General features: G+C 37.1%; 1 protein-coding gene across 1 annotated transcript in view; it reads right to left on the bottom strand.

Annotated features, from left to right (window-relative positions):
* ASZ1 (ankyrin repeat, SAM and basic leucine zipper domain containing 1) overlaps positions 1-25,763 on the bottom strand; it is a gene marked incomplete at its 3' end in the record, with an annotated part of 41,325 nt that overhangs the window by 6,591 nt on the left and 8,971 nt on the right. The window contains exons 4-10 of the mRNA XM_082011176.1: positions 22,695-22,806; positions 12,990-13,101; positions 12,598-12,732; positions 11,129-11,241; positions 7,344-7,419; positions 6,903-6,959; positions 1,107-1,219 (exon numbers count right to left, since the gene is read on the bottom strand). Of these exons, the coding sequence (XP_081867302.1) occupies positions 1,107-1,219; positions 6,903-6,959; positions 7,344-7,419; positions 11,129-11,241; positions 12,598-12,732; positions 12,990-13,101; positions 22,695-22,806 (718 nt within the window). The remainder of the gene's footprint in view (positions 1-1,106; positions 1,220-6,902; positions 6,960-7,343; positions 7,420-11,128; positions 11,242-12,597; positions 12,733-12,989; positions 13,102-22,694; positions 22,807-25,763) is intronic.

The following is a 25,763-nucleotide window of genomic DNA, read 5'->3' as shown; positions in this document are numbered from 1 at the left end:
CGAGAGGAGTGATCTACCAGTGCTTAGGAGACTTGGGAAGTTTAATAAAGTTGCTGAAGGATGTTCCTCCTCTCAGCTCAGGTCTGGTTTTCATGGGACTGCACAAGACTATACTAGAAGTATGAGAGGTGTTGCAGAGCTTATGCCTAAGGCTGTAAGAAAGAACCAATAATGGGAAAAATATCAAGTTGGAATGGAAGTTTGAAGGAGTAACACTTTCCTAAAAAAGGTTTCCTTCTAAATGTATTTCTACTGACACATATAATCTATGATAAGGAAAATACCTTATGAAGTTCTTAATTTGTAATATGAAAAAATGAGGTCTTTCAGAAGTCAGTTAAAACTGCTTCCAGTGGCAAAGAAAAACAAGGAAAAAATCCTGAATCTCTATAGAAGTCACATTCATGATTTAAGATAGACATGTACAAGTAATTAATTTATCAGTTGAAAATCAAAGCCCTGTGCAGAAATTATATTCATCTCTCCCTCCCACACATCTTTTTACTGCATCTTACAATCAGACAAATTTGATTGAGACTAACAGAGCATGCCTTATCTACAGACAACAATCGAGAATTACAGAGACCACATCATGTGATGTTTGTAAGGGTCCATAAAGCTCTTGAAGCATGGGGAAGGAAGGAGGGCAAGACCCCATTTCCACGAAGAAATAAAAAAATCTGCTCACTGAAGCCTATCTGAGAAATTAAAGAATGAGTTAATACTGGAGCTTGAGAAGTCAGTTTCAGAGTTTATGATATTTTATGATATTAACACAAGGTAGTGAAAACCCTGCACAGCAAGGTCATGAAACCCTGTCTGAGGAACAAAAAAAGAATTCATCACTCAAAAAGATGTCCCAAGTAATGGCATATAGCGGCAATACAACTCATACACAGATTCCTACAACAGGAATCTATGCTTCCAACTTTCTTTGTACAAAACACACCTACCACCAGCTCTCATAATCCACTAACTGGCATATTCTCATAAATGCTACGCACCAGATAAGGTGTGAGAGAATTTTACCCCTGAGCTACAGAGAACCATGCAGTCACCTTAAGTAGTTCATATTTCACTTCCATTTCCTTAGACATAGTTAGTACCTCAATTCCAGTTTCATCACTTCAGGGAGATCTCCAATTCTTATTTCCTCCACTTGTAGCTCATTAATAGCATCTAGGAGTTTCTGTTGATCTCCAGGACTTGTAATGCCAATCTAAATTTAAAGAATAATTCCAAATATGATTTACTTTTAATACTTACTAGACATAACAGTACAGTACCATTTATTGTGCAAGCTTCTAATTATTAAGAGTCAAAAGAAGTTGCTTTTAAGTAATTGCAACCAATTACAATGTATGTAATTGCCAAAGGAAAAAATAAAACCACAGAAGTTATTCAATGATGCAAAACAAAAGTTACAAGAACTGAGGAAAAGAAACTGAAATTGCACAGGATACTCAGAAACTATCTGTTTAAGTTTATTAAAAAAATTAATAGCAGTTTTTACAAATACCCTGTGTTGTTAGGATGTTATGCTCATCTATTTCAGAATCATGTCAGTCATCTCTTATAGCAAAATAACCAGTTATCATGATGATGACACGGCATTAACTCAGAAAGAAAGAATGGGAACTATATGGCATTAACTCAGAACGAATGGGAACTATCAAATCAGCATCAAATGCAGAATTTTACAGGAGGCCAGATTTTAAGAAGGGCTTTTACAAGCTTTTGGGTGTATATTTTTTTTTTTCCTGTTAGAGAAACTGGTCTTATAAGATATGATACCTCTTCCTAAAACCTTATTTTCTTATAGAATCTAGTTTAAAAAATAAGTTACTTCTACAAAGAAATCTAGTTAGTTCAAACTACCTCCAAAAAACTCAAATGATCAGAAACTAGTAGAAAGAGAGAATACGATCTGTCAAAAAGACATGCAACTGGGTGTTTCCACCATGTAGAAACCTGTAAAAAGGAGCATACTTTTAAACTCAGAATAGATTTCTTGCCTCAAATTAAGACCAAGTCTAAATACTACTCAACATCAGCTTATACAGTCCCTGAGCAAGGATCAGTGCATCTTCTACAGTCTTGGCTAATGTTGCAAACAACAACATAAAAGTTCTGAAGTATTTGAGGCTTTTTGCCTTTTTTAGCTGAAGAAAATATCATTGGAAGATATACGGTGTGTAACTGAGGTTCTCCAAGTGATGCCTGGGAGAGAAAACATTGTCAGCTCTCTCAGATCAAAATTTATCTCATATTTAAAGCCTAGGCTGAGATTTTTCTTGCAGAAAACTTAAATCAAGAAAAAAAATAGTCCATTTCTTAAAAGGGAAGTGCTTCCATGGCACATTCCATACTTTTCCTTGCTCATCTGACAGGCTGCTGTGCAACGCAGGACTTTTGACGTTAGCAACCCTAAGGATGCTTCTCCACACAAGTGAAAAACCTCGTAATGCCAGCTCCAAGTATGACTTTGCTCCAAACTCTCCAGCCGAGCACCTGGACTCAGCAGGAGTGGACCATTCTGGAACTTGAGACCGCAAGGATCCCACAGTCTCCAAAGCTAGAACGTACGGGGCTCTCACTGATCTTCTGAGGACCTGAAGCTCCCTGCTGCAGCCTCAGAAATCTGTAAGATATCAGTGTTTGCAGCCTCCCAGCTTTCTGCAATTAGTGCAGAAAGAATTTTGAATGCACAGTTGACACACATCAGATCAAAATAGGCAGTCTCTCTTCTTCAGAGGGTGCTGAGCAGCAATTCTAGGAAAGAGGAGGTGCATAGAGAAATGCTTGCTTTGCATGAGACTATTATTTCTGATGCCCAGTGTTCATAATGGTTCCATAAAACAGTTCTCCACCAGGCGTTCAGAAATCACAGGTAACATGTAACTATGGGCTCATAAGTGTGTCTTTAAACATTTCAAAACCACGTTATTAAGTCTATAGACAAGTAAGTTCTTCAGTAATGTAAAATCCCAACAAGATTAACTGGGAGTTTAACGACAGGTGTCAAGAACTTTTGAGTTTCCAATAGGCTGCCATGGGTACCTGAACAAATTGTACTTAAGTCTCTTTGGTAAATACCACTAGTGGCCTTAAGAGAGAAAAATCTGGGTTTCCTAGAAATAACTTGCTTTACTTATGTCGAGCTGTAAGTTTGCTCAATTTATTAGTTCTCAGGTTTGCCTTGTAGAGCCCTATCTGTTATTAACTAATGTTTTCTTAATGCTTACAAAGCATTACAATAGTCATTTCATGATGCAGAAGTAAGCTGATTGATACAAGAGCAGCCAGTTTACTTCAATTATAATTATCAAAACAAATGAGCTCTTCCGAGGACAGAACAGTGGTTATTCTTGAATATTAAAACTATCTTGCTTAGGAGCAGGAACTATTGTGAAGATTGGGTTTGCTTTTGACTCCGTCTTATCATTCTTAGAACAAGCAAATCAGAATACAGCTTTCTGACCAGTGTATCAGGAAGATGTTGCACTTTGTTTCCCTATAAATAAAACATAAACTTCATCGTTCTGCAAATGGATCAGTGACTGAGCACCACCCCATTTTAAATATATAGTTTAAGAAGTAAGGAATGTGATAAAAGTAATCATAAATAAAGCCTTCTACCACCACAGTAATTCTGAATTCAGAGATACTAGGTGCAGAACTTAGAGACAGCAAGTAGATAAATCAGTCCAAACTACTTCCCAAAGCAGACATACTTTCCCTTTCTAGACCACCTCTGCTGAACATGAGGATTACCCAGAACTTGGCTATTCATGCAATGATGAATGCATGGAACAAACACAGTGCAAAAAGCCCTTCTTCCTTATGGGTAAGCAAGCTTTTAAGTTGGTGTTGGTTCAATTACACTCTGTGGTCCAAATAATGCAAATATTATTGTGAAGTGGTCATATGTTTAAGAATGTACAAGCATTGTACAAGTGTTGTACAAGAACTTCCTTATATCTGTACACGAGACAAAGTACAGTCTAGATTTTGATTTTTGAGCACTTCAACTCTAACAACATCTATTTTATTCTTTACTAAATAAATCAATAAATAACAAAACCCCAACCCCTTAAAATCCATGCCCCAAACTCACGACTCCAGCATCAACATGACTTTTCTGTCATCCATTAGATGGAAACAAAAGAAGAGATGAATAACAGATTAGTCTTCCATGTGTTGAGGCACATACTTCTCAGACAAAACCAGTGAGGTTATGCATGAACTCTTACTTCCTTGCCACCTTGCCTAAGTGGCCACTATTTTTAATAACATGACAATTTTCTGCCAAATATTAAATACTTTTTTTTGTGGGAAGGGGGTGCAGAGGAAGGAGAGTCTTGGAACTGTGATAAGGAAGCACAGAGACCAGATAATTCTCCAACAATGAAGTTAAACTCCTGGGTTATATTTTGAATTTTGATGTGTCAACTTTTCATTATACATTCTCAAATCCAGAACCGGATACCAATTTCTTTTATTCTAAACTAATAAACACGTGAGAAAGTAAGCATCTTAGTCCTAAATTCATCAAGAAGTAAAATTACTTCTGTTGCTCTCTTGGGAGACAAATGCTCAAAAAAGCCAGACAAAAAAGATCTAAGTGTTATGAGTAGCATAGAGTCAGACAAAAGCCTCCAAATGTTGAATAGATATGTCCCAGTATGTTGAACAGACTTGTTTCAGTATGGGAGTTTATAAGCTTAAGGAATGCAAGGATTTCAGCTTGAAAGAGTCATTGTTTAGGCTGTTGTAGAATACAGATAAAGGTATTTACAGAGAAAATATCTTTCTGATATTGTTTGATGGAGGAAAGTGTATCATGTTAGTGACAGGATTTCTTCCCAGCTCTCTGGATACAAAGCAGCTTGGTTCAGAGGCATCCATCAGAGGTCATCATTAATCTTTGTAGTAATAAGATCCAGCGTCTTTAAAAGAGATGGCTGTTAGCTGAAGATCTGCCATCACACTAAAAACTTCCAACTCTGGAGTTACGAGGAAACAGATTAGATTTGTTCTATCAGCAGTGTGGGGAGAAACTGTTCATAGAGCTCTACAACTAGACTGCATCAGGAATTTAGGATAATTTATGAAGTGCTAATAAGCCAGGAGTGTTATGCCATTTTTTAAAATCTCAACTGAAGACTCACTAATTAATTTATGTCCATGTACAAAGCACAACTTATTTTCCAGGAATTGTTTCATTCTGTTGCAGAGCTAAGAGGCAAAAAAATTCTGTTCCTATAGATACTATCTTCCCGTGCAAAAGCAGTTGATAGAGGTATTTATTTCAGTTTGTCCAAAAAAGCCCTCATTGTAAGGAGCCCCAAATGTGTTAGAACACTGAAAGAGAAGTTATCAGTTTGTGTGAAATTATACCTCTTTGGTGAAGGAACCATAAGGCTTAGCCATTCACTAAAGTCCACAATTCTCCTCCCTTCCCCCAGTGTCCCCTAGGCAAAAACAAGTAACGATTACAACATCAAAACAGGCGATCAATATGAACATATACTCAGATTTACAGATTAATGCAATCACGTCCAGGACAGCAGCTCACACAGTGATGAGAAGAAAGCCACAAAAATCTCCTTTAAGAGGAAAATTCCCATCAACGGGGGCTTTAGGATTCATAAAAAGCCCACATCAGGATGCTGTCCAATGAGCACAATCCTGAGGCTTCAGAAAAGCAATAAAATCAGAACACGCTGACATGCCTTCTAAAATTTACGTCTAAGTGAACTGTCAAAAATCTCATCATCGACAAAGCTCACTATACGTGGGCCCTCTGAGAATACAGAATTACTTCTGAGCTCTGTCAAAACACTGAAACTCTACCCAGTACAAGACAAAACTTGATGCAAAACATTCTTGTGACACCAACTCTGAAGGAATATTAAATCTGTATGCAAACGTTGGTTCCAGCTGTTAAAACACATGCCTCCTTGGTACCAGAATAGGGGTAAAAAAGCTGACATGAGGACATCAGTAGCAGCAGGCTTGAAGCAGCTATCTTAACAAGGTATCTTTGGTATCCCAGACCAGGTACCAAGTGCTCAGAAGAATTCTGCGGCCTGAAGTACTTACATCGTTCCAAGGAGACTCCTGTAAGCACAGGAAGTCTTTCATTTCCCACAGGAATAATTCCAGCAAAGACCAAGGAAAAGCAACCACCCTATCTCAACTGGAAACTGAAACCCAGTAATAATGCATCACTTACTCCTGGGTAACACTGAAATTCCAGCCTTCCTAGCTACAGTAAACTGTAAGAAACCAAATCTTCTCTCCTCTTTTTTTTCCCCCCTCATATCCAACACAAACTTGCCTGGCATATGAGATTCCACAACGTAAGAGAGCTCTTGTTTTCCCAACAGAAATTACCACCTCACAAAGGAGACCACATTTAAAGCAGTTGTTTAGGATTATCTACTGCTAATCCTAGCACTGATTTCCTTTCAGGGAAAACATACTTAAATACTAAAAATGGTAGCAACTAAAATTTAAAACAGAACTATTTCCTGCTCACCCCAAGAAATATTGGGGACTTCCACTTCATAGTCAGATCTAGGCAGAGAAGATGAAAGAACTCAACTCACAGAATTCAAGGCTGTGGGATTACATACTTTAGAAAAGGTCTGTCTAAATTCACATTAAAATTCACAGAATCATTACCACAGAATCATTAAGGTTGGAAAAGACCTTTAAGATCATCAAGTCCAACCATAGATCAAGAAGTTGCAGAAGATTCTGAAAACAGATCTTTTTTTTTTTAAGAATTCTTACAAGTTTAGACACTTATAAAGTATAAAGAGAAGTATAAAGAGAAGACATTAAAAACATTTACGAAAGAGGAGAGAACTTAAGTTCTAAAGTAGTAAACTGACCTGTATTAACTCATCTTTTTGCATGATCAGAAGTTGTCTTAAAGTTATATCTCTTTCCTGTATAAAACAAAAGGTTTTTGCCATCAAAAAGAATTTCAGAAGAAAACACTGTTTTCACTGAATTTTTTTACTTATGTTGTACTTCAGTTTTCAGAAACCAAACCAGCTACACAACACCATTACTGAAATAACAAAAGTGTTCTTGAGTTTAGAAACATCGCATGTTGTGACTAATGCACGTGATCAAAATTAAGCACTCCAATCCAGTCCACTGCAGTTTAACTTAACAGTTAATATATGTCTGTTTAATAAATTTATTTCAATTAATTTAATAAATTTATTTCAATTAATATGCTAATAGGGATAGAACTGTTTTGATGCTGTAGGTGCATTTTGCTTTCATGGATTACTTTACAGATAGCAGATACACCACAAACTTACCTTCAATAATCCTATTATGTGTTCTAGACCAAGACCATGTAAAAACACCTCCATGTCATCAAAAGTTGAATATGAACTGTAAAAATAATTAATGAGATTTGAGATGAAGACAGTGGAAATTAAAGGGGGGGGGGGGGCGGAAAAAGACATCCAGAACAAGATACTATAGAAAAGCTCACCAGACAAACCACTGGGGAGCAACCTAAAGTTGTACACGCCTACTGATGACAGTAGGTATGACAGTATCTCATAAGCATCCTGGGGTACAATTTAATCTATCAAAATTTTATAAATGGCTTTTCAATCTAATGAGTTGAATTGAGCCTAAAAAGGGAATGATTTCATAAATAAATGTCATTTTAAGTAACAAAATGTTCTAACTCAACCTTAAAGATGGGTCAAGCCTGAAAAATTTGGAAGTGGGGTTCAGGAAGATAACTATGTAATCTTATCAGATAACATTCATATAAATTGGATTCAGCCCACAGTTGTTACCCTTCTGGTTCCTTTTAAACCAAAAAAGGTTATGAAGAAAACAGGAATGTCTATAATTAAAGATATCAGAAATTAGTCCAGTCAAAAATTTGTTATCAGAAGACAGTAGTCTTCTGATGTTCAGAAGGTAGACTGAGGAAGTAGTATAACCCACTGTAGGTTCACAGTTTAACATTTATAAACAAAGGTAAAATATCAAATTTGATTCCCTGCCCTACGAAAAGATATAAAAATATAAGAAAAAAAAAAAAACCCTAAATGGCTTTCAACAATCAGATGAACAACTGTAATGGACAGAATAAAACGAAAAAGCAAGTCATACAAAATGCAGAAAGGACTACTGCAGTTGCTACAGCAAATCCTTTGCCAAAACCCCGAGTTAAGAGATAATTTGCTCTATCTTATTGTAGGCCCTAAAATGAAGGTTTGCCCCCTTTTCACATCAAAGACTTTAAGAGCTCCTATCAAAATTTGGTTAAAAAAAAAAAAAAAAAGAAGCAAGCACTCCCCCCTCACCCCCCAAACAACCATCAACCCAAACAAACCTCTCTGCAAATTGTTCTGAATACGTGAGAAAATATATCAGGTTTGTACATTGAGAATCTTGCATTCCAGGATTTCTGGTATTTAAGTGTACTTATCCCTTTACGAGGATGGACACCTTAAATCACAGATGAAGGAGTTAATGCTGCCTCCACACCGTAACAAGTCAATAATTCTGTGAGCATGCCTTCTGTCAGCAGGCAAAATATAAAGAGTCCAAAATAATTTTAAGAGACTTTAAAGCCATCGTCCCTGCCATGAAGTTGTGTAGAACTGCCTGATTCCCCCCGCCTCAACATACACACAGCAACAACCAGTCTTTGAAGTATGCAGTTCACCTATGCATCCAAACATTGTATGTACAGCCAATGCCCCTCAACTGGCAAAAGGAGACAGTGCGTGAATGATTTGCAGTGACGAAATGTCTTCATGTAGGCAAAGTGCCTGGTTTGCAAAGGTTTCAGGAGTCCTTGGGTAACTCAAGACTTTTGGTTCTGCTAAAGATGCAAGGAAAGGATGTTTTTTTCCCAGGATCAAAGAAAGGGCTATTCAGCACACAAACAATAACTTGAAAGCCCCTGAACCAAAAAAAGACCTAATCCAGGAGCTGAACAAAGCAAATTCCTGACAGGTATGTGCATTTCCTTGTGTAGTCCAGGGCTCTGGAGCCAGGAAAATTGTCTGATTAGGACAGCAGACAGCAACTACTGAAGCTACACTCACTACCTAAGAATGACAAAATGATGCAGCAGCAAGGACGACAAGTTATACTCACTGATCCTGCACGGTGGGGCACAACTAATACCCAGGTACGAGATGATGCATTAGGAGCAATTGAGAGAACAGGGACTGGAGAAGACAACTGGCAATGCCTGTGATGAAAATTATGCAGGCAAATGGCAGGAAGGAGACATCCGGCTCAAGGAACTATAATGGAGTAAACATAGGTACCAGTGTACCTCTTGGCTATCAGCATAGGAAAAAAACCAACTCACTAGGTGGTTGGTACGTATGTATGTGGAAATGGGTAAGCTATATTTGTAAGAACAGGTCAGACATCTGGTACACTCCAGGGGACTGCTTCCTGAAACCAAGAGTTCTACTAATTAACAGAAATGCTCAAAGTTATGAATCATCAGAACTAGCTATTATTAATATAAAAATCCTTGAGCTTGACAGAAATGCCTGTTCATACAAACAAATCAGTTGCTCATCTAATGCAGGGAAAACTAGTAGAATTTAGAAAAAGACTACTGAAACCTTGTGAAACCCTGTAAGCACAAGAATTGCCTAATGCAGAATTACATTTGCATAGCTAGACATCTGGCTGCCACAAAGTATTGTAAGTTGGCTTCAGGATTTCAGTGTCTTATTTGGGTAATCTTGATAAGCTTTTAAGACACTGGTAGAATGTCTTCTAGCCATTGTCAGGTTTGAACAGCATTAAAGCCATTTGGATAACGGCTGCATAGTGTTAGTTTATTTCCTTACATGAGAAAAAGCCTGGGAAACTTCTTAAATAACCTAAACCTAGAGAAGAGAGATCTGTTCTAACACTGAGGTCACTAAGTAGAGACTCTATCTAGAAGTATGAATCTTTGTGAAGAGTACTAGAAGACCAAGCTATTTAAAAGATTGTCACCTTCACAGCAAGTATATAGGGACTCAAAAGATGATCCCCAAGGAGCAGACAGGTCTCATAGGAGACCTGGTTCATAGATGGGGACATATGCCCAGAAAAACACCTTCAGGAATCTGTGACTAGTAAGATGGAAGAGCAAATAGGACAGCATAGATAACTAGTTGATTTTACCATGCAAAGCCTTTAGCCCTCTGCTCCAAGAAGTAACTCTAAGATCACTGTGGTTGAAGCACCAGAGAAGAAAAATATGACTGACATATACATTCATCTATCAACGGAACCTGGTGAGGATTTGCCTGAATTGAGGTACTCTAGGAATGAGACTACCTCAGTGTGAACTGCTACCTAGTGAACTGGCATCAGCCTAATGATACAGAACTATGGCGCTTCAAATTCACCATGACCTGGCTGAGCAGGGACACAAAGAATCAATCTGACCAACCAGAACAGACTATAGGCACTGGAAGTTGTTTTCTCAAGACCATGCAGCCCAAGGAGGCAAGTGGATGGTTTGTTGAGGATTTCTTAGCCAACACATTCTGGGACAAAACCATATCAGAGGTCTTTGAATCTGCTGAAGCAGGGGCTTATTTCAGTCATAGGACACCTGCAAGCTTCCGGGTCAGGGGCATGCTATGCAAAAAGTTCTAGAGCTTAACTTGTGTTCATACTTAATTTTGGCTCCCATATATACAGAAAAAAAGGGCATAGCTCTTCCTGGTGGCATGAAGCTGAAAACAGGCATTCAGTGAAAGCATAAAAAATTTAACATCAAATGAAGATAACCACACAACACAGAGTATGAAACATGGGAGCATACAAATTTAACAGAGCTAAAATGAACTGAAGTGACATTGGACCCTGGCTCTACTATATTTTACACCAAGTAAGAGGAAGAAAAGATCTAGAGCACGCTCTTTGTCTATAATGCAAAGGAACTTTGCAATCTTGAAAAATTAACAGTACATTGATATACTTACTGTGGACTCTTGGTAGCACTCCAAACAATACACAATATATATCAGTACAACTTAATCATTGATATGAACAAATACAATCTCTTAGGAATGTTTATAAGGTAAAATTACAGTACGACTGTATTTACCCAACTCTGTGGTCAGAAGCAGCTGTCAGAAATTTGTAGATAGTCTCTTGCTTAATTGTTTCATGGCATCCCCCTTGCAAGTGATTTGCAGCCAAAGAGAGCAAACTATAAATCTGAAAGAGCCAAAATGTATTAATTATTATTCAAACTCAAAATGCATAAAGAAATACACAGGAGTAAGACTACAAAGAGTTCTATCATAAATTACTACTTAGAGGGAACATGAAACATCTGCCACTTCTTCTCTAAAGCATACAACTACAGTGAGGAGTTAAGACTAAGACCACAAAGTTTATCATCAAGAGCATTTTTGAGTTAACCAAATTCCAGCACAACGATGAACTAACACAAAGCAAAACGGTATATGTAACGTAGTCTAAAAATGTTAGCAACTGTCTCTACAGAAGCAGCAATACACCGACATACTAATTTTTGTGGTTTGTAGACGAGAGTTCTAAATACTCAAGGGAGTAAGTTGTCTAAAGAGCACAAGGCATACGACTATTTTAATGTCTCCATTTCCAGGGCATATACGGACCCAACATTTAGCAATTTACAACTGACAATCTAAGTTAACTACTTCTGACAGACAGGGATTCTTTCAACTGATTAAAGAAGCAAGCCTTCTGCCAGACATCACTATGCATCAGTGATGGATTCCAGAAACTGAATTTCCCCTGTATGAGTTCTGAGATAGTTACTAGAAAATCAATAAACCTAAAGAAAAGGGCGGGGGGGGGGGGGGGGGAGAGAGGGAGAGAGGGAGAGAGGCTGTAAAGTGAATTACAATTCACATACGTTTTTGAAGAACCACTGCAAAAAGCCACATCATTGGTAAGAGCAACCCAAAGCAAAATACACAGGAATCTGGTCCGATTGATCCACGATGCATCATTTGATAACAGAAGTACACAGATTTATTTTATGAGAATACATGTTGTCTTCAGCAGCTCTCTCTTTACATTGATAATTAGTGGCTGCTCTTACAATGATCTGATGACCAATTTACATTATCTTATACCTTCTTCCCTCCCAACAATGGATTTTCAAGATGGCCCGTACCAACTCCCCCCTTTTTTATCTTTAACCTTTTCACTTCCGAATTCAATCAGAAACTATACACTGCAAATTAGTTTGATATCCACATTCTCTCACACACTTTGGCAGGTATGAAAAAAACAACAAGTTATTTTTCTATATCTCATATCAATGTTACTAACATGAATGATCCCTTGATCTGTGTTCTAAATTGGAAGTCAAGGATTCTGAAAAAAAGTTCCAAAAACATTATAGCACTTAAAGCCCTGTGAAAAGTTGGGATATAATAGAAAATAGTCTATATAGTTAATAGCACAAGTATTCAACTAGCTGCTCTATTTAAAGTAACACTTCTACAGAAAATTATACAATTAATGAACAGATTTTTGAGGCAAAACATGTAATTCGCATTTCAAAGAGAAATTAAATACCTCTGAATGTTTATTGATTTTTGCTAGTTCTGCTGCTGTTTTCTCATCCTTAGTCTGTAGATTTTTGTCAGCTCCCAGCTCAAGCAACTTAAAAATTACACTTTTATGTCCATGCTGTGCTGCCCATATTAATGCCTGCAAAGAACAACTTTGTTTTACTCATGGAACAAAAAAGAACAGAGGTTCAATCAATAATGCAACCTTCACAAGTTCTTACACAGTAGAATCTGTAGTCAAAGACAAGTAATGCAAATCAATCTCAAAGTGGTGTTAAAGCCGAAGAATATACCAATAAGTATTTCTGAGAAAGTTGTACTTAGAAACAAGTTTGTGGGTTCTTGCTTTTTAAAATTTTTATCATTAATTACAACACACAGAAGTAAATCACTTACTGAATATCCATTTTCATCCTGGGCATTTATGTGTGATCCATGAGCGACAAGAAAAGCAACAACCTGAGAATAGCCTTTTCTAGCTGCATACATCAGTGGAGTCATTTGTCTCCTGAAAGAAAAAGGGACAGGTGAAAAAAATTATTTCAAGATATCAAAAATCCAACTGCATTATTAAGTACAGCACCTCAATTCTGATGAGGATTCTCTGTTCTGAAGAAGAACTAAGCAGAAGATGAAAGCCCAAGACTCCACACTCAAGCTTCAGCACAAGGGTCAACTTAACAGAATGTACAGACTCAGCCACTCATTTATGTCCAGTTAGCAATTTTTAAATACTTTAAGAGTTGGCATTTATTTTCTGATTGAAATGAAGACAAGTAGTCAACTGTTGTCCTCCACAAGAAGGAAACTTAGAGGAAACCAGTCTCTCCCGGGAGTTTAGAATATAGGCCTATAGTACTTCGGGGTGGGGGAAATCAATGTTTCATCACCTCCAAATTCAAATAGCTCATTAACACATAAATAACCTTAACACGTTGCAGCTATGAAACATGGTAGCTTGGTGACTAAACCATTCCTGTTTTGGTCTTGAATTACACAAAACCGGTTTTTAAAGACCATCCCCTCTGCTGCTACCACAGACCCAGCAGCAGGCCTTTCATTTAGCACAGACCAGCTTAATGAGAAGGGGATAGGTGTAACTGCAGACCAGAGTTTTCACCCTACAAAAAGCAGAGAGTATCAGCAAATCACCCATTTTTTCACCTCAATTAAAAAAAAAAAAAAAAACAAAACGGTATTTTCATTTTTTCTTAAAAAATTATTTTTAAAAGACACAGCCTAAGTGATGAATTCTACATACAGTTTAATTTAAATCCAAAGTTCTGAAAAGAAATTTGCAGTTTTGTGGAGGACAAAGTTGTAAATCACAGCTGAATATTTAACAAGAAGAATATTAAGAACAACAACTATGTACATACTTTCAAAACCCTCTCTGGTAAAAAAAAGGTAAACAAAAGAAAGAATCACAGGTCACACAACTCTTGCTGGTGTGCGCAGGTGCAGTGCAATAGTGGAGGGTGCACACATAGTATCACCATTCAGACCCAAGTACGCGTGAGAGGCGTCTTCTGAGAATTACATACAAATACCATATTGAAGCTCTTAACTTCAAGTACTAAATCTAAATGCATGTCAAAATATTTCTGTCCTTCACCCTATTTTTATTTTCTGTTCCCAGAAGTGTATGTGTTGATGCTTTCTCTCCTACATATATTATTATTTCTTACAACTGCTGAAGAAGTGAGTACTTATATATACACCACCTTTCCCATTATTCTGTTTCTTTTTTCTATACCCCAAAACCATGATGACAACAGTCTATTGATCTTATGCTTCTACCAAGATGCTTATAAGATGAAGCCATTGTTAACTACTCTGAATATTTTGAAAGAAAAAGAATTGCTCAAAAGATTGTTAGAAAAGTATCTTTCCAGATACTCGATGCTTATTCTTTGGTGGAATAAAATCACAGAATTAAAAAAAATGCAGTACTGGAGGACAAAGATGTGGAATTTCTGGTCACTATGAAGTATTCAGAATTAAGGTAAAATATTTTACTAGTGATGTTTTGTTAAAATTTATTGTATCTTAAAATGCAGTATTTTTTCCTGAAAAAGTATCATGTACTGCTTTTAGCGTACAGCTCTGTGTCAAAATTCTGCTGTCAAAAGATTATTCTGTCTTGTTAGGATACACTTGAGGGGAGGATCGTTCTTACCAATATTGTTTCTTAATAGTAAGTTCAATACCGACCACTAGAGGGATGCCGAAAAGCGTATGTAAACCAAAGCAGCTGTCTTTACGTACTTTCTGCCTCCTTGCAGCGTATTGCCAGAACTAAGGCTTTGCTCATCTTTCTTTGTTACTGCTCATTCACAAAAGGATAATATTTTGTCTTATGCAAACACAGTTAAGAGTACCCTGAAAAAAAATCCAGTCATATTATAAATTTGAAAGATGATGGGGAAATGATAGGGGAAAAAAAAGTAAGTTACTTGGAGGTAAGCAAAATGAAAGGTAACCAGGCCTTCGAGACATACAGTCAGTAAGAGAAAGGAGCTTGGTAATGAAATGAAAAGACTTTCATCAATCTATAACTAATTTGATTTAGTTCATCAACACTGCAAAGGCAGAAGTTCTGACTGAATATAAGGAGGCTTTTTTTTACTATTGGGCACAGTCAATCAGTGGAACTGGCTGCTCAGAGTTTTGTAGCCTCCATCTTTGGTGGGTTTTGACACCAGATGGCAACCTAGCCCAATGTCATAGCGGAGGTGGCTTTAAAGGACAAAGTTGGACTAGAGACCTCCTGAGGTCCCTTCTGACCTGAGTTACCCTGTGATCCTATGAAGATTACTATAGAGAAAAAAACCTGTACAATTTGCCCCTGTAACTTAACAAGTAACTGATGAGATAGTAAGATATAAATATCTATATATAGACATGGACAGATATCTATAGGTATCTATATTTGAAAGAATGAACAGAAGTTGATTAAAATCTAATAATCTGTAGAACAGAAATCAAACTTGCTTGCCCAATATGGATACTCACTTTCACACTTACTTCTATTCAGTGGCAGGTAACCTTTGACAGACTTTCCATGCTATCACCCTTGAAGTATTTACATCTGACTGCAAAAACAGTCCATTCATGCCCGTTTTAATTTTCATTTCTTCTGCTCTCAACCTTTTTTTTTTTTTTTTTTGAACTTGCACACTGGTACTACCTCACAATTACCTTCTGCTTTTTCAAAGGAAAAATACTGAACAAAAGTTCAGAGGCTACAGAACAGTCTTTTCTCCAAGGAACATCATGTAATGGTTACAGTACTGCAGACATGGTATCTGAAATCAAGGCAACAACTCTATGACATTAAAGCCACTGAAAAAGTTTCCCCATTTTTAAGTAAAACACAGTAAATATGACATTTAAAAGGTCCACCAACAAGAATACACAATTAGTACTTAAAGCATTCCATATTAATGTTTGAGTTTTAATGTCAAAGGCTACAAACTGTTTCAGGGTAGAAACATATATAGCGCTACATAAATTTGCAGTTGCATTTACACACCACTATATATGACAGGGTACTGTTTAATATCTTGGACACATGCTGCATAGGCACCACCTCAGAAAGCAAGGTCCATTTACATGTACATCCACAAGAGGGAGACTAGAGCATTAGGGAAAACAAATCCTGTTTTGCTAACCCTGCAAAGAACCTCCAACAAATATAACAGCAAGCTTCAATGCCAAATCCACTGTTTCTTGCTAAAGTTGAAGAGAAATTAAATGTATTGGTACATCTTACTGCAATCTAAAAATGCACATAGAAAGCACAACAATAACCATCTAGATAAAAGATCTGAAGAATCCTTTCAAAATTTTGAGAAACCGTGCAGATATTTGCATTTCAGCAACCTGGCTTGCAGATGACCTTCTTGTCCAAACACCTGTGAAGTCCTTTTGTTGTGGCACAATTTGCCACATGACATTTTCCCATACTGAAGATGATACTCAAATGATAGTCAATAAATAAGTAAACATCTTAAAAGGCATATAAGCAATTTATTAATTCAGCATGATGTCTGTTCCAACTATGTAGCACCTAAACAAAAACCAGGTAATTCCTCAGTGGTCTCATGCAAATGAAGGGGGCTTTTTTGTTTATTTCTATTTTTAGGTCTCTCTGCTTTTATGCTAAGACTGGAGAAAAACACAAAACCAAAAGGTTTTTCAGTTTTCAGGGACATCCAAAACTTGGTACGTGACATCTACACAAAGATATAACATGAGGTTTCTGTAGGCTCACTCCATCTTCATCCTGTCAAAAAAATGGGGCAAGATGAGGGCAACAGGCCTAAAAGCTACCACCTGGAGCCTCCTATCCTGGATAACCACATGCCACGATAAAACTAGGTGATACAGTGATAGCTAACTATCTCACTGAAAAGTGTCCCAAACACCTGTGGGTTACCACTAAGCTGAATCTGTGGTGCAGAATTCACCACACCTGACAAACACACATTCTTATGTTTGAGATCACACTCTCAAGCAAGACAAAGTTCATCTTCCTGGAAAATTTCAAAAGAGGGACGAGAGGAAGAGAAGATGTCTTCCATCTAGACACAGGTTTCCTTCCATCAGGGAGGTATCTATGGAAAAATCAGTATTGCAGGTTGGTGATCTTGAGAAGTATAAGCTGTATGTAAAGTCTCATAACTGGATATATGTTTATTAACTAGACCAGTGCACCACTAATGTTAGAAAAAAATACAGCAGGTAGAAAACAATTTAACTTTATGAGTTTAGTCTCAATCTTTCCTTACTGAGATTCCAAAGCAGGGAAATGAAGCTACAAGAAACTAATATTTTAGTCTATTGATTTGCAACTGAACAGTGTTTCAGATAACCAGGAAACATTTTCAGAAGCTTTTGGAGCCAGTTTCACCACACTAGTGCGGTACATTAAGCTTGGAACTCAGAAATGAAGTGGTAACAGTGTGACCACAGCAACAGAAGGAAAGCTATTTGCCCATTTCCTGTTTTGCTGGAGTTTTAAGTGATGAGGTGGGAAACCCTATACAACAAGTATTATTGGAAGAACATAATTCAGTGCAAGGTACTTTCTCCAGGCACTATATGCTGGACCAAGATAAGAGAGTCCTCTACCTTCCTGAAGCAGAGCTTGTTAGGAGAATGGAACATACAATTCTAGTAAGAAGGTTGGGCTGGAACAGGTGACAGCTTAGTTTCAGGTTCTCTAGTTTTAGGCTTCATTTCAGATTGCCAGTTCTTGTACCCTTCTGCTTCTGAACTCTGTTTACATGATTGTTTTAAAATTAAAAAAAGGAATCTGTGTAAGTCCTACAGCACACAGAGGTGGGAAGGTAAACAGCTACAAAGTTATCTTCATATGACTAGAAAAATACTAAGGATATGATTATAAAAGGGATTAGTATAAAAATTAACAATGGGAATGGCAGAACTCTATGCTACGACATTCCCAATTATCCTGCCCTGTCCTCCTACGTCCTTACTCCTTCACATTTTTACAAGCAAGCTGATTTAGCTAAAAACATGCACACTTTGGTGTAAAGGAGAAAAACAAATCAGTTATTCACATAATCAGAAACTTCTCAGACTGTTTTCAACTTTACTTTCAAAGTGGGGGTAAAGTCTGCAGTCAAGAAATTTAGCACATATATGTGAAATCTACTCTACCTTTCTAATGAAAGGGCAATTCTCAGTCATGTAAAAAAACCAAACCAGTTCTATGCAAATAACGCATGATCAGGGTAGGCTAGTTGGCAATGACAGTAAGTTTAATATACTTGTGATAGAATGTTGCTGATAAAATGCTAATGGATTTCAGTGGAGGTTTTGTTTCTGTTTTACACAAAGGCTGCTCAGGTGACATTCCAAGACACTACAGTGCATTGTCAGAATGCCTCTGTTAAAAATAGCATCTAACGTTGCTACTGTGCCCAAGTATTTTATACCTCTGCCCAGAAACTATGATCAACCAGTTTTAAGTCTGTCACTACCACCGTACAATCAATACTAGCTGGGAAAAGTACAATAACCTATTTCGGTGTCTAGATTCCTTCCCCCTACCCAAAGATCTGATGAACAAGATTCAACACTTACATTCAGAAGCCAGTCTTCCAAACTTACAGAACTTGCACATTTACCATGCATTTGACTCCTCCCTAACTCAGACAAGAGAAAGGAAGATACGTATGGACATAGTCCAGATGAACAGAGTACTTTGGTAAATGTGATTTTGCATCTGATTTTTTATATTTAGTTCCTTTGTCCTCATGTTTGACCAACATAATAAAATAAGTCTTTGCATCTTGAGTTCATAGTGCTAGAAAAAAAAAACCTCTGAAAGTCATGAAGTATAATAGGCGTTAACACCACAATGTATTTTTTTGCTCTGAAGTGGATCAAAGATCTTGACTCAATCAGTATTAAATTCCCTGATTTTCTTTCCTCATCCATAAAAATGCACTGTAGCGCATTAACTTTTCCCAGGCTATTTACCTTTACTGAAATGTACTGTTTGTAATTTGGCATGGTTAACTATCACACAATGATAATGTCAAGGTCTTTGAAATTATTATGTGGCAGTGCGGACTTACTATCTTATCAGTAGCAATAAATATCTTGCTAAAATTGAGGTGTTACACAATTGCTTTATTCTGACTATGCAACCTGAAGAAAGACCTACCTTGTAAGCTGAGCAATACAGCGATAAAAATTTCCCCCTTCCATTATCATCCTTTCAAGAGGGCAAAGCAGACCAAACTTTCATCATGAAACCATTTTTGATAGTCCTCAAAACTGCTCTGAATGTAAGCATAAGTGAACATAGGTAGGCAACTTAATACCAGAGCTGAGCTGAAGTTACCAGAGCTGATTATATTTTCATGTACATGCACTCACGTACATGACAGTATGCTTCAAGCTCAACTTTTTATCTGTACAATGACAAAAGACAGACAAAGGTCTAGTTTTTATAATACTAAAAAAAAAGAAAAAGAAAAATCAAAGACTTTCTGAAGACTTTTCTTTAGACATACACAAAATCCATAACCATTTTAGACCAGAAACACTGAAGACAGGCTTGGTCATTGACCATGACTCAACTGTGCCAGAAATTTTAAGAGTGAGGGGGAAAAAATCCACACAAACAAAATCAAACCTCCATATATCCCATACAGAACAAGAGACAAAGAACTTATGTGAAAATAAAGGAGGTTTCAGTCATTCACCTATTTATACCTGCTTCTAACAATGAGATATTAGCATGAAACATCAACTCAAACCACTCTCCTTACCGCCAAAGCCATTAGGATTCTTCTACTCTATGTAAACAAGAACTTGGAGGATGTCATCACCAAAATCTATATTTACTAAACAACCTATGACATCTAATTCTAGAAGCAGTAATTTAGTTATCAGTTGGTCATGCCTCTTCCTTCTGCCTACAATGAAATCACAGCTTAATGTTAAGAAAATCAGTGTACCTTTAAGAAAGCACCACAGGTTGAAAGAGTTTAAAAAAAAAAAAAACGCTTAAGTATTTCCAGGCCTTAAAAAAGGATAAAGTATATAATTTACATTTTAGAGCATGAGGTAGGTGAATGATACAAAAGAAGCAGAACAAATTTCTCAAGGTAGTATTCATTTAAATGAAGCACTCAGGCTATTCTACAAAGAATATACACAGCAGGTCTTACAATGCCTTCTTTTTTCACCTAGCCATTACCTTACTTCTTGTTTGTCTTTCAAAACTCTCCTGTTAGCACTTATGTTTTGATAAGTTTTTACAGCCATCAGTATTCAGGTCCCAACTTTTGATTTAGCAAAAATATCAGAAGTTACTCTACTGCATACTTTCTCCACAGTACTCTCTCCTACTGCAAAAAAAAAAAATCTACCTACCCACTCCTAAGCCCACCTTCTTAGACTGCATTTCAAAAATCAGTTTATTTCTCACTAGTCCTTCCCCATTCTACACACACTTCATGAATTAGACAAAAAAAAAAAAAAAATTGCATGTTTCTGTGTATCACCTCCAGATGTCATGAAATAAAAAAGCCTACTGGCTGCCCTGACAGCACAACAGAGAAAGGATAAATACCAAACTCTACCTTTACATGGAAATCAAATATTCTGCTTTGCATTCACACACATTCCAGTTGTTGGTGGACAAAAGAGAAGCTTCCTAAAATCATTCCAGTTCTTAAGTGCTGAGACAGCCAAATAATGTGAACCTTAGTTCTTAACACCTGCGGTAAACTGATCACACAGGAAGTACTCTCACAGTAATCTCAACTCATTGACAGTTCTGATGCCCTCCTACAGAACATCCTGCTTGTTCTAATGAAATGGGTGAAGTGGGACTGCACTGTCACATAGAAGGTCTGTTTTGATCCCTTCACAAAAGCTGGTTTGATGTGTTTCATCACCCTGTTTCAGAACACAGTGGAAGAAGCCCACGAGAAGCAGCAGCTGCTGGCTGAGCAGTTCTAATGAGGGAGTGGTATGCACAAATGTCAAATACTGGAAAGAAATAAAGGCAGCACAAAGATTTTTGAAAAATCCAGGCCTTGTCACTTAACTTCTACTTTTGTTTGGTACAAATATAACATTTCTGATTGTCACTTCATTTATTTTTTCATTTGAGAAAGACATTTTGCAATAGCAAAAGTGAAAAAACCACAAGTGGACACTGTATCTGACGTATGCAAGCATAACTCTTATGTTAGCACAAGGTCTTAGGAAACAAAAAGATAGCAAGTAAATATTTGTATATAAAGACAAACTATGCATAACATACTCTAAGTTTATAAATAAAGTTTTGTCCTTCAAATTCCAAACTTACTTTTTTTTTTTTCTCCCTCTCAAAGTTTAGCCAAAGTCCTTTCCAAATTAAACCTGCAGCTTTGCACTCAGGCTTACATTTTCAAACACCCAGGACCAAGTTTAATCAAACAAAGACTTCCCCCATTTTTTAAAGCAGAATGTTTATCCTAACACCCAGCTATCTGATGGCAACAACATGTAATTGTTTCAGAGTCTGTAGCTTTGTCGTCTTTCATGAACAATTTTTAGCCTCTCTGATAAGAATAAATGCATAGCATTTAAATTAGGTACCAGACTCAGTGGCATTTCAGCACAACTATGTTTCCTCCTATCAGTACTCTGCTCACAGTGAGGTTCATGGCATGAAGTAATTCAGTTCTACTAACGAGAACCAACTGGCCTCCAATTCCATTCTTTTTAGAGGGCTACACAGTCCACATATCTCTGGTAATGTGGTGAAAGAGCTGTGGTATAAAACATGTATTTCGGTTAGTTGAAAAACAAGCAGTTTCAATTTTACCCAAACAGTACCTTTTTTTCCAGCAGAGGGAGGACAGTTTATCCTGGGTCAGCCCAGAATTTCTTTCATTTTGATGCAAAATGAAACATTGCATCAGACTGTGCAACTACAGACATCTCACAATGCACTACTTCAGACTGCTGAGACACAAAGTGGTAATTCAAGAATCAAGCTGTTACTTGTTTTTAAAAGGAGATTAAATCTTCTTTTAATCTGGATTACTCCATATTGCACTGGAATAAATGTATTTTACTTACAGAGAAGTTTTCTTTTTCCATAGGAGGCTGTCTGTGAAAGGAATGTAGCTAGATAACCACAAAAAAAAATCAAAAGGAGGACATGAATTTAAATAAAGAATTAACTGATTTAATTTACATCCTCATACAGAAGAGGCAATATGATTTAGGAAAGGCAGAGGACATACTTTTTCCTGTTACACCACAGTCAACCGAAATATTAAAATCAGTTTTTAGCTTAAGTTTGTAACTTGTTCGGCTGAGGAACATACTTAGATTTGATAAAACTGACCATAGCCTTATTCACTCAGAAGAATGACTGTACTAGGAGAAATAAATATCTAGGCACCCCTCTTTCCTTATACAGACAGCAGCAAAGTTACAAAAAGCTAATGAAGTACACATCATCTTAACCTACAACAGCTATGTCTATAAAGATGTCTCTGGATAATAATATTAAATTTTATGCTGTATTCACAGACATGGGGGGTTTTTTTTTGGTACCTGCAAGTAAGGTTAGGATCAGCATTCCTTGATAGAAGCAGTTCTACAGTCTTCAAGATGTTTTCCTCTGAAGCATGCGCACTACATGCTGCCATCAGCACAGTGTACTTATCTGTTTTGAAACTTGCAGTTAGAGAATTACATATGCAAATGTAAATACCATGCTAATCCAGAAGTTCCTTTAAAAGCCTTTGCATTTGCTAGAGTTGTTAATCAGGTTCTGATACTCTAAGATACTTAGAAAAGGGCAAAGAAACTTGTTTTCCTTGCAGTGAAAGCCACCAGAATTATCAGGTAAGATAAAGGCATCTGAGAAAAGAAGATACTCAGAAAGATGAGAGTGAATGGCAGCAGTAAAGCATCTATTCCTAATGAAGTTTAGGATACTTCTTAGGTACCCAAAAAAACCCCAGCAGGAGCTTAACTATAGATGCTTGTTCCTCAAATCTTGTTCCATACCGGTAGATTCACTCACTGTTCCTCCCCAGCTCTCCCCAAAATACACTCAAGGGAAGAAACAGTTTACAGGAAGTTAAGTGCAATGGATAAAAAAAGTGCATGAAATGTATTATGAACACATAGCAACATCAATTTTAGGGAGAACAGAGGCCCATGCAAAGGACAGTTGAAGTAAGAAGGCTTTATTATAGGGCTTAAGGAGAAGGAAGTAAGTTTACTAAACTAGACCACTATGGTGCAGTACTAGCAGGAGGAGGATTAAAAGTATGGTTTTAGATGTGTATTTAAAAAACATCTACACCATCCATAAAGATTCATCAGGAGGAACCAGCGTGTTTGCTCCAGCTCTGAAGCCAGCTGGGTGTTACCTGCCACCTTTGCTCACAAGTCAGAACTGTACACCACTGCTGTTTGCCCACAGAACAGGGGAGATTTCCTTTCCCATGGTTTTCCTAGAGATGCGGGAAGCATCATACCTCAAGGACCTTAGTGAGTTAGTTGGCCCTAGAGTCAATTAGAAGACTGCCATTTGAATAACTGCCTGTTTTGCTTATTGCACAAACTTGTTCACAAGTTCAAACATGCATATGTTTGACAATACCAATTTGTTTTAACAGGTATAATTTTAGCTGTACCTACTTCAGACCATACCATGAAGTGTTACAACATATTTTCTAACTTTCTTGTAGAAATTTTAAGACTGTGTATATATTAACACCTTTATTCTTCCACTGAGATCAGATTTTATTATATTTAAACATGAGAGAAGTTATGTACTTTACCCCACTCTGCTCTACTTTATTTCTCACCACTTCTTGTCCCCCATCCCTCCAAAGACCTTAGCTTTGCATTTAAATTCACCTGACTTTTTTAATATACCATCTTTTAATTTTCAACTACCTCATGCAGAAGTTCTAACACACATAGATCAGCATGTTAAATGAAAAATTAAGTTCCAGAGAGTCACTTAAAACTCTTGAACAGTAAGTAATAAACATTTCAATAAATTACTTGATAAACTGACAGATTTTTACTTGAAATGTTTAACCTAGTTATCAATAACAACATGAATGGAAAGGTGGCAGGACTTTGAACAAAGATAGTGATAAGCACCATTAATCTGGGAATGATATTTAGGAGTAACCTGTAGTTGTATTTGTATTCGGTATTTCAGGTAGTGATAAAGAATGGGAAATTACTTTCTGTTAGCCTCATAAGTGTGAGCAAGAGAAGAAGGGGAAGAAACATCTTCGAATTCTCAGTTTTCTCTTTTGCAAAGAAAAACTAGTAAGCAGCTGAAAAAAAGATTAATTTATGTTCAGCCTAGCGGAAAAACCCAGAAAAGCCAGTGAATTTACTCCTCAAGGATGCTGCATTCCACTCCCATCACACAGTGAATGCTACATTAGTTCCTTGTTCTTCACGACTACCAAAAAGGGTAAAATTCAGCAACCACTTGCAAAGAATGACAGAAATATGACAAAAAGTGACTAACAGTATAGCTGTTTTTAGGATTATAAGCATTAAAGGATAATTAGTATAGGATCATTTATGTGATTGCCTGCTGATGTAAAAAAAGCAGCAGGACCAGTGACATTTAGTACCACTTTAGGATGGCATAGCTTTACTGAATACACGTGGCCTGACCTGAATCAATGACTTGCAAGACTGTTCCTGGCTGGACAGTATTCTGCTGTGCGTATGCCCTAGCTACTGTTTCCCTACACTGACTAATAGGGAAACAAGTCAAGAAACCTGATCCTAGCAAGGTGCCACTTGGGGCAAACAGTTGGTCACAGACTGAAAAAATGCCATGCATGTTGGTTAACTGGCCAGCCGAAACTCCTGCCTGTAGTTTCTGTCCCTTTTATAGGTCTCTGCAGCCATAAGCAACGAACAGGTACAAGTTGTAGGCAGCCACATTTGTAGGCAGCCACATGGAAGTTCTCTGAAGTTGGCTACAAGGACAGTAATTCGAAGGCATGATTGCTTTTGGCGCAGGCAATCTACTCTAATCTCATACTCTGTTCAGCTGCTAAGAAGTTCAAGAAAATTTTCAGAGCCAGATTTGTACCATCTACATTTCAGTCTACTACTATTACAAATATTGCAAAGTTACCGGGAAATACAATCATTGCTTTTATGTACTTGGCAGTATTGTCTCACATCAGTTTCTTCTGTACTGCAGTGTTTTTCTTGAACTTTGATACATCTTCCAACACAATGAGAGAGAAGGAAAATTCTTAAATCATGGTTTAAGTAGGAAAAAGTTATCCTTAAGCCACAAAAATTGACAGAGAAACTGATATTACTTAGAAGCTCCACTGAACTCTTAAGACAAAAAGGTGATCAAGCAACACAGTGAAGAACAGTTTTCATCTCATAGAAAAATTGTGCTCTAGTTTTAGAGAAGTCCACATTAGTTTCAATTGAACTGGAAAGCTATTCCTGTTGTTTGGGCTTCTAGCTGGTTTCTGCACGCAACAGGATCAAACAAAGGAAGTTTTAATTGTACAACTTTATCCTAGAATTCCTGAACAAGTATTTTCAAACGCTCTTTTTAAAAAAGTACTTGGAGATTTGAGGGGAGGGAGGGGGGTAAAGACAGAA

The sequence above is a fragment of the Phaethon aethereus genome, assembly GCF_964289735.1.
Source record: "Phaethon aethereus genome assembly, chromosome: 1".
NCBI classification, from domain to species: domain Eukaryota; kingdom Metazoa; phylum Chordata; class Aves; order Phaethontiformes; family Phaethontidae; genus Phaethon; species Phaethon aethereus.
Note: the sequence above shows the minus strand (reverse complement) of the source record. Positions and strands in the feature narration are given on the sequence as shown.